General features: G+C 44.2%; 2 protein-coding genes across 2 annotated transcripts in view; both read right to left on the reverse strand.

Annotated features, from left to right (window-relative positions):
- LOC135095578 (glutamate receptor ionotropic, NMDA 2B-like) overlaps window positions 1-10,000 on the reverse strand; it is a 163,004-nt gene that overhangs the window by 144,636 nt on the left and 8,368 nt on the right.
- Window positions 9,090-10,000, reverse strand: part of LOC135095482 (UPF0746 protein DDB_G0281095-like) — a gene marked incomplete at its 5' end in the record, with an annotated part of 16,002 nt that continues 15,091 nt past the window's right edge. Inside the window, 5 exons of the mRNA XM_063996330.1 lie at window positions 9,090-9,155; window positions 9,247-9,300; window positions 9,450-9,503; window positions 9,595-9,648; window positions 9,832-10,000. The exon at window positions 9,832-10,000 is cut by the window's right edge and continues 8 nt beyond it. Of these exons, the coding sequence (XP_063852400.1) occupies window positions 9,090-9,155; window positions 9,247-9,300; window positions 9,450-9,503; window positions 9,595-9,648; window positions 9,832-10,000 (397 nt within the window). The remainder of the gene's footprint in view (window positions 9,156-9,246; window positions 9,301-9,449; window positions 9,504-9,594; window positions 9,649-9,831) is intronic.

Raw genomic sequence — 10,000 nt, forward strand, 5'->3', positions numbered from 1 at the left:
AGGTGATGTAGCAATGAATGTGGGTAGCGGTGCACTCACGCCACGCTTATAAGATCATCAATGAAATACCTGAAGCAGTCACACCTAGTAATGGAAGACCGGTGGAAGATAAGCAGGGCAACATATTAACAGACTTTGAAGATAAGAAGAGATGGGCGGAAGCTTTCAGTGAGGTCGTGAACAGACTGCCTGATCGTGGTTATGAAAATGAATTAAATATACCAGATCCTTAACAGTCACTGGATTTATCTTTACAAAATATAATTATAGAAGTAAAAAATGCTTTGAAGAATTTAAAAGCCTGTGAATCTCGTGGATCTCATGGAATTACTGTTAAAATACTGAAAGAGGAAGAAGACAAAACACCTCCAATGGTAACTAGACTTCAATGTGACGTGGAGGCAAGGAACCATCACAAAAAAAAAAATGGAGGAGGAACGTTCAATACTTCTAAAACTGGCAAAGAGAGGGCCTTGTCTCAGTGTGGTGACTACAGAGGCTCAGCGCTCACAACCCCGTGTCTGAACTTACTCCGCGTGATCACACTTAAAACAGAGGCGGCAGCTGGCGATGTATTGAGACATGAACAAGCAGGTGTGAGGAGAGGCAGAGGAAGTGATGCCACACACTTCACAACAGAGTAATGAGTTCACAAAACCACTTGGCCCAGCACTTACACATCATGAAAGCTTGTCACAGTCTTCATTGAGATTTGTGGAAAATTTTACTGCATTGTGGATTGCCTGAAAATTATATTGATATAAAATGTACTCATTATAACAGCATATGTAAAGTTAATGTTGATAGAGATCTTACAGAAGAATTTGCTGCAGAGAGTGGAGTGCTCCAGGGAAATGTGCTGTCACCATTTCTTTTTACCGTTGCTGTGGATTGCATCTCAGAGTTAACAGTCAACAATAAAGAAGATGGAACTAACTGGGCTGAAGGGAATTAACTTTGTGGTCTTGAATATACATATGATGCAGTTCTGTTCTCTCACATACAAGGAAACCTCCAAGACTTACTGAACAGATTAGACTCAGTATCTGAAAAAGTTGGTCTTGCCATTAATTAAAAGAAAAACAGAAATTATACACCATGAATTTAGTGTTGTTCAGTGACTAACCATTAAGGGACACGAAACTGAAATATGCCAGTACCTGAGATATCTCGGAACTGTGTCAAGTAAGGACGAGTCTAGAGGGAGAGCTGGAAACGGGTCTTCAACAGGAGTGCCAGGCAAAGGGTGCACCTCATGAAACATTAAACAACAGGAGTGCCAAGCAAAGGGTGCACCTCATGAAACATTAAACAACAGGAGTGCCAAGCAAAGGGTGCACCTCATAAAACATTAAAGTCTAACAGGCTGAGATGACACACTAATCCATCTTTATGCCAGCTTAGTGACATCTGTGCTCTATCTCGTTACAATTTTGGAGTTTACACAGTGAGGTTAAAAAGAAAATAATGAGATAAAAGAGACTAGATAAACTTGGAGGTGAATGTGACGTAGCAATGAATATGAGTAGTGGTGCACCCACACCTCACGCTCATAAGATCATCAATGAAATATCTGAAGCAGTCACACCTAGTAACGGGAAGCCAGTGAAAGATAAGCAGGGTATCATATTAACAGACGATGAAGATAAAACAATGAAACAGTTTCCAAAAAGTTCTTAGCGTTCGGAATAAAGGTGCAAGGCGGACTATGAGCCAATGGGAACAAGGTGGAAAGACAGACTTAGCAATTTAACTGTCAGATATATCACGAGAACCCTTCCAGTGGACCAATGGTGATGAAAGAATAGCCGTGGGTGGCACAAATCACGTTACAGCCGCACAGTACAATGTCCCAAACAGGTGACTGGACACCTCAAGGGACAAGGAGAGGGACACCAAAGGCAACTTATGTGAGAACATTGAGGAGAGAAAGAGATGAGTGGAAGAGAATAAGATGAAGCGCAAGACAGGAGAGGTTACTGAGAGCCCCTGTACATCTGCTGGCGTGGGAGTGAAGCATTATGTACACTTAACACCTAACCTAACCTAACCTAAACTAACCTAACCTAACCTAACCTAACTAACCTAACCTAACTAACCTAACCTAACCTAACCTACACTATACCCTAACTTCCACACAAACATACGCACATACCACATATTAAGTAAACAACATCCGTGGGGAAGCCTCTAACAAGTGACACTGTGGCTGCCAGGTGGCGCCGGGCAGCCCACCACAGCAGGCCAGGATGGTGAGGCCCCTTGTGTATTTTCCTATTCAGAGTGTGTGTCCTCCCCAGCAGCGGCTCACGGCCCCCGACTCACACCAGGTACCTAATGACTGGCAGGTGAACAGCAGCCACACTGTACAGAGGTCCCATTAAGACTTCTGACCTGACCCGGGACTCGAACCCAGGCCATCCCGAGTGTGTGTGTGTGTGTGTGTGTGTGTGTGTGTGTGTGTGTGTGTGTGTGTGTGTGTGTGTGTGTGTGTGTGTGTGTGTGTGTGTGTGTTATCTCCATCAACAAAATAATAGTGAAGCCAATTTATCTTTCGGGAGGCAAGAAAGGGAAAAGGATGGAGGGGAGATAACTCTCTCTCTCTCTCTCTCTCTCTCTCTCTCTCTCTCTCTCTCTCTCTCTCTCTCTCTCTCTCTCTCTCTCTCTCTCTCTCAGAAATGTAATTTAGTAGATTAGAAATTTTTTCCCAATATTTATGTACCTAATCTCTCTCTCTCTCTCTCTCTCTCTCTCTCTCTCTCTCTCTCTCTCTCTCTCTCTCTCTCTCTCTCTCTCTCTCTCTCTCTAATGTAATTTCCTTGATTGCACATTTTCTCTCTATATTTATTTGTTTGTTTTAATTCTCTCTCTCTCTCTCTCTCTCTCTCTCTCTCTCTCTCTCTCTCTCTCTCTCTCTAAGCGCTACGGTAAATTAAGGTAACTTAAGCGACTGCTCCATTTACCCAATTACCCACACCTCGTTTATCCGGACCTTCGTTTATCCGGACTCTCGTTTATCCGGACTCGTTTATGCGGACTTTTGTTTATCTGGACTCTCGTTTATCCAGACTCTCGTTTATCCGGACTTTCGTTTATCCGGACTCTCGTTTATCCGGACTTTCGTTTATCCGGACCTTCGTTTCTCCGGACTCGTTTATCCGAACTTTCGTTTATCTGGAGTCTCAGTTATCCGAACTCTCGTTTATCCGGATTTTCGTTTATCCGGACTTTCTTTTATCCGATCCTCGTTTATCCGGACTTTCGTTTATCCGGTCCTCGTTTATCCGGACTTTCGTTTTATCCTGACTCTCGTTTATCCGGACTCTCGTTTATCCGGACTCTCGTTTATCCGGACTTTCGTTTATCGGAACTTTATTATTCGGAAAAAGAAAGGAAAATAGAATGAAAGAAAATAAAAGAGAAATTAATAAAGTGAGGAATGGAGAGAAGGAAGGAGGGAAGGAAAGAGAGGAGGGAGAAGAAAAGAAAAGGAAGGAGGGAAGAGAGAAAGACAGAAGGAAAGATGAAGAGATGGAAGAGGAAGAGGAAGAGGAAGAGGATGGTGGAAGAGGAGGAGAAGACGATAGGGTGAAGAAGGAAGAGAGAAAGGAGGAAGAAAGGAGAGGAAAGAAGATTAGAGAGGGAGGGAGGAAGAGAAGGAAGAGAAGGAAAGAAAGACAAAATGAGAGGAGGAAGACGAGAAGAAAAAGAAGAGATGAAGAAGAGGAAAGAAGGAAGGGAAGGAGAGGAAACAAAGAGAGAAAGGAATGAAGGAAGACAAGAAGAGGAAATGGAGAGAAAGGAGAGAAAGAGAAGGATACGAAGAGAAGGGAGGAAACGAGGAGGAGAGAATAATGGAGGGAAGGAACGAGATGGAGGGAAGAGAGAAAGGACTGGAGGAAAGAGAGAGAGATGAAGAAAGATGGATGAAAGAGAGTGATGGAGGAGAGAGATGGAGGAAAATGGAAGAAAGAGAGAGGAAAGGAGGGAAAATGGAGGAATGAAAGAGAAGGATGGAGAGAGAGAGAGAGAGAGAGAGAGAGAGAGAGAGAGAGAGAGAGAGAGAGAGAGAGAGAGAGAGAGAGAGAGAGAGAGAGAGAGAGAGAGAGAGAGAGAGATTCAGATTCGGATTCAGATTCATAAGTTAATGTTTATTTTACAATGGTTATTCAGTGTGTGTAATTCACCGTACAGTTACATCACCAGTATCATCACTTAACTGCACCATAATATAAGTAATTGATAATAATAAATAGCACTATGAAATAATTTGTCGTGTTGATGATTATTAATATACAAATTGTGAAGATTGAGATAATAATAAAGAAAGTAAAATATACAAAACTATAAAAAACGTGACAAGATACTTAAAACACACACACACACACACACACATACACACACACACACACACAAGTAATAAAACTAGAGCAGTCAACTGTTGATTATATAATTCTTGAGCTCCTTTTAGAAAGCAGGGAAAGAATTTTTTGTGTTATATGTTAAGGAAGACAATTCCATAACTTTGGTCCTGCTACGAAAATTGATCTTTCAGCTATAGCAGTTTTTGTGTTGGGAACGTGCAGTTGGTGTTGCTGTCTAGTGTTCACAGTGAGTGTTTCTCTCATCGCTGGTAATGAGAACAGCCAGCTAGGTACATTTTTGTTAATAATATTGTAAATACTCATTGTAAGCTCACACTTGTACTGTTCTTTTATCCTGAGCCATTTGAGTTGTCATGCACAGCGTCACGTGTTCTCGTATTCAGCACCGCCTGGCGCCACCTTTGCACCAACATTTTGTATCTTTTGAGCACGTTGTAGTTGAGTTAAACTCGTACTCCCACAAATCTTTACGCCATAATTAATGATACTTAGAACCAGTGTTTGCAGGACCATCATTCTTTATACGTTTACTAAAGTTTTCTTTAATACGATTAACAAACATTATTGTCCCAGCACTTTTCTTACAAATTTGGGCAATGTGTGAGTCAAACTGCAAACAGTTGTTAAAATACACGCTGAAATTCTTGACAGAAGTGCCTGGTACAATGGTGGTTCCGCCAACATGAAGATGAGTGTCACTCGGGATCTGACACGAGTCCTCTGGTGCCAGTAAACACGCACTGTGTCTTACTCGTACTCAGCATGAGACCATTGAGGTGAAAGTACTCTTTGACTTCTGTTAGAGTTGTTTCACTTTTCTTAACGAAATCATTAATGTTTTCAATGGTGCCTGTGTGAATGAACTGAGTATCATCGGCAGACTGAATAACTAGGCAGTCTGAGATAGAAGGTGAGAGATCGTTTACATAAATTAAAAAGAGAACAGGACCGAGTACAGATCCCTGTGGAACACCGTGTGTGACTTCACATTTGCTAGACACACAGTTTGCTATACGTACAGACTGTGTCCTCTCATCAAGATAACTCTGAAACAGAAAGGATCAATATTTAGACTGATACATTTCTCAAGCAACACATCGTGGCTAACACTGGCGAAAGCTTTCGATAAGTCACACAATGTTATTAAAGACAGTTTTTTGTTGTCCATGTTTTCATAAAGTTTATTGGTCATAGTTAAGAGAACCGTTTGTGTTGATCAAGAGGTCCTGAAGCCATGTTGTGTATTACTGAGGAGCCTATTGCTTTCAAGATATGCAGTGAGCTGTCAAGTAATGACTTTTCTACAACCTTAGATAGTATTGGTAACAGTGATATCGGTCTGTAGTTACTGGGTACATCAGCATCACCTGATTCAAAAACTGGTACAACAATAGAATTTTTCCAGGTAACTGGTGTCACGCCACCCACTACTGAGGCATTAAAGATGCAAGTCATGTGTGTGATTATGACTGGGAGGGAATCCCTCATAAAACGCTTTGGGATTTCCATCAGAACCATATGAATGAGTGGTTTCTTTCATGTGTTTTATAGTAAGAATAATGGTGTCATTGTCTGTAGGCGAGGGTCGCAACATGCCGCTGGTGTTAGTCACCTTCAACTTATCTACTTGCGGTTTTATGGCACTGTTGCTTATGTAGTGCTGAGATTTTTCAAGTGTTATTTCCCTACATTTGCAAAAAACTTGTTGTATTCTTCTACTTTCTGTAAACTATTCATTTTCGTTCGCTATTGCATCTGAATGCTTCTTTTTATCAGGAATGAGTTCCTTCACTATGCTCCAGCCAGCAGCGACATTGCCTTTGCTCTCCTCAAGTCTACGATTGTTGTACTGTGATTCTGTGTCACGAAGAGTCTTTCTTGACCTGCTTTTTTAGAGTATTACATCTGTCTTGTAGGTCTGTGTTGCCTCTATCATTTTTAGGTGCTGCTGGACTGCATTTCTCTCCTGCATCATTACTTTCAGGTCATCAGTAATTCACGGAGCGAAAGGCCTCTTTATTTCCTTCGTCACGATAGGTGCACAGGCATCTAGGCATTAATAAAGTGTTCATTGAATATATTGATTTCTTTATCAACATTGTCTGTTGTGAAAATTTTATTGAAATAATCTAATTCACTTTTCAGTAGACTGCTAAATATTTCAGGTGAATAATTCTTTAATTGACGAAGTTTTAACGACAGATTGACGCTTAGGTCTCTGTAAGTCGATCGTAATACTTGTAAGTTCATGGTCACCAACATGACAAGGGTCGTATCGGAGTGCATCACTACCTCAGGTTTATTTGTAATCGCAATGTCAAGGAGAGTAGCTGAAGTAGGAGCAATTCGCGTGGGTTTTATCTATCAACTGCGTCAACTTAGTATTTAAAAGTATTTGCTTTAACTTCTACTACTTACATGTAAAACATTATCATTGAAATCACCAAGAACATAAAATGTTTTGTCACGCAAAGATATACACTCTGAAACATTGGGCAATATAGTCAGAAGTGTGGTGAGAGACTTGGCGTGGCGGTACAAACATCCAACACCGACAGCTGGGAGCTTACTGGCGCTGTACCGCGACCCATGCATCCCCCACACCTTCAGGTCTTTCAATGTTTACATTCACCGGGGTCACTTTAAGATCATCTCTAATATAAACACATACACCTCCACCTCTACCTTCGTCACATCTAAACACTGTAAAATCAGGTATGGAAATACATTTGTCATTTATATTAAGGGACAACCGTGTATTCACTGACACACAAGACATCAGTATTTACTCCCTTTAATTAAAAGATCTTATCTCATCTTTATTTGCCAAAAGACCTCTGGGCGTTTAATATGCTCTGTCTTAAGTTTGTTCCTTCCGTTGACAGTGATCTCGGCCTTGCCTTCCTTGCCAGAGTCGTGTGGGTTGTGACGCTGGCCATTACCAGCGTTTCGTTTGTGTCCTGGCCGATGACAATTGAAACATTTGAGTCGATGGTCGAACCTACAACTAGCCTGGTGGTGGCTGTGTTCTCCGCACCTGTGACAACCTCGCCAGTGTCTTGTGTAGGTGCGGCGGGTGCTGCTCTTGTCCTGTGCTAGCTACAGAACAAGTGTTGTAGTTTGTTGCCCATGTTCATTCCGATGGTTATGTCCAGCATTCCATGATGTGTGTCTCGTGTGTTCACCACCACCACCACCACCACCACCATCCCAATTCTTCCTCCATTGTGTCCCAACAGTGTTCTGAGGCCTCAAGGTATCGACTTGGTGAGCCAAACCTGGAGTGGGGCGGGGAGCTGCCCATTGGTCCTGTGTAGTGGGATGAGGATAAGGATAAAGCACCTGGTGGGGGTGGGGGCTGGGGGAGGGTGACTGACTGGGCGCATGTAGTTGAAGGAGGAGGATGGGGGCTGCGCCAGGTGGGTGTTGAGAAATACCTCCTTGGGTGGTTGAAGTGGTAGGAGGCTGGTGCTTTGCCACGGTGGGTGTGGGTGGAAGGCTGCACGACGCTCAGGTGCACAAGTGGGTGGTGTTGGTTTCGGGTGAATGTTGTTTGTGTGTTTGTGTTGAGGTGAATTATTGGAAATGATACAGTTTCTTTTGATATTTTCGCGGCCTGAGCAGAGGTGCAAATTTTCACACTGGTTGTTTATGGCGCCTAGTAATTTTACAATTCCTAATCTGTTTAAGAGGAGAGGTGTTGTCTCAAACTTGTCACTTGTCTCAAAACACAAATCATCAACGTCACCAGTGCCGAGTCTGAATGAGGCTACTGTTTTCATAATTGTCACACTGTTTGCTTCGCTTCATTTTCCTACATGTTCATTGTAATCCCGTGTCTTGGTTTGCACTTCTTATGACAGTGGTTTTGGCACAATTTCATATACAAAAATTTTCATATCAGTATTTTTCTCACTAATCAAAAAGCCTAAATTTATCTAAAATTATTTCAGAGGCAACATGATGGAGAATGCCACACACGCCCACCACAGATCACACACTCAGAGGGAATTCGATCTAGCTTCTCGTTCACCCAGCTTCTGAGTAGGTCCAAGTTTGCGTCGATGATGGTCTTTGTTATTGAGGAGGTGGCTGTTATTGAGGAGGTGTCTGTTATTGAGGAGGTGTCTGTTATTGAGGAGGTGGCTGTTATTGAGGAGGTGGCTGTTAGGTCTGAGCGCAGGTTAGTGTCCCAGAGCAAAAGACAGCCAGTAGGAGATGTAGGATTTGCATCTTGGGTGCACTGGTTGCTCCTCATCTGCGTCTGCTGCTCCAGTTCTCTGACTCGTTTTTGTAGATTTTCTATTGCTGCAAAAGCTGTCTTGATCTCAGCATTCGGCAACTGTATCTCCAAGTCTTTTGTGTCGAGCTTCTTCATAATGGTTGCGATCACCTTTGTTACTTTTCGCACATCAACTTGTGCAGCGTCGCTTTCCTCAGTAATATTGTAGCTTGTGGAGGCCGCACATCTGATGTCAGGGACGTGTTTGCCTGCTGACGGAAGGTGGAGAGGCTTGGAGCGCGGTCAGCTGGTGCTGGAGGAGCTGGTGAAGCTGGTAGTGGGTTTGCAGATGGGAGAAGCGCTGATCGTGACCCATCAGGTGCCGTCGGGGCTGACTCCGGACCATCAGTCAGCAGAGTTGATTCCGAGACGGTATGGTGGTGTGGGAGCTGTCTCAGTACTGCCGAGTGATGGGTGAGTTGTTAGCAGGCTGCCACACGGTGAGAGGTTGTTAGCAGGCTGCCACACGGTGAGAGGTTGTTAGCAGGCTGCCACACGGTGAGAGGTTGTTAGCAGGCTGCCACACGGTGAGAGGTTGTTAGCAGGCTGCCACACGGTGAGAGGTTGTTAGCAGGCTGCCACACGGTGAGAGGTTGTTAGCAGGCTGCCACACGGTGAGAGGTTGTTAGCAGGCTGCCACACGGTGAGAGGTTGTTAGCAGGGTGCCACACGGTGAGAGGTTGTTAGCAGGCTGCCACACGGTGAGAGGTTGTTAGCAGGCTGCCACACGGTGAGAGGTTGTTAGCAGGCTGCCACACGGTGAGAGGTTGTTAGCAGGCTGCCACACGGTGAGAGGTTGTTAGCAGGCTGCCACACGGTGAGAGGTTGTTAGCAGGCTGCCACACGGTGAGAGGTTGTTAGCAGGCTGCCACACGGTGAGAGGTTGTTAGCAGGCTGCCACACGGTGAGAGGTTGTTAGCAGGCTGCCACACGGTGAGAGGTTGTTAGCAGGCTGCCACACGGTGAGAGGTTGTTAGCAGGCTGCCACACGGTGAGAGGTTGTTAGCAGGGTGCCACACGGCGAGAGCTTTGTCTCCGAATCACTGTGTGGTCGACAGGTTGAAGGTTCGTCTCCGCATGGTGTGGGGACTGCCTCCGAATCATCATTCGATGGAAGGGTTGGTTGTGGGTCACCAGCTAATGCAGGGACAGGTCGTGGGTCACCTGGGGGTGTAGGAGGTGGTGGTGGGTCGCCAGGTGAGAGGCCGGGTCCTCGTCTGATTCTTGAAGTTCTGGTTGACATTTTTGGAGGATCACGTTAATGAGTTCGCCCTTGGCAGTCCAAGTTCGCGGCACCGCTTTTGGAGATCTGGCTTGTGGAAGTTTTTCTCCA

This window comes from Scylla paramamosain, chromosome 49 (assembly GCF_035594125.1).
Source record: "Scylla paramamosain isolate STU-SP2022 chromosome 49, ASM3559412v1, whole genome shotgun sequence".
NCBI lineage: Eukaryota > Metazoa > Arthropoda > Malacostraca > Decapoda > Portunidae > Scylla > Scylla paramamosain.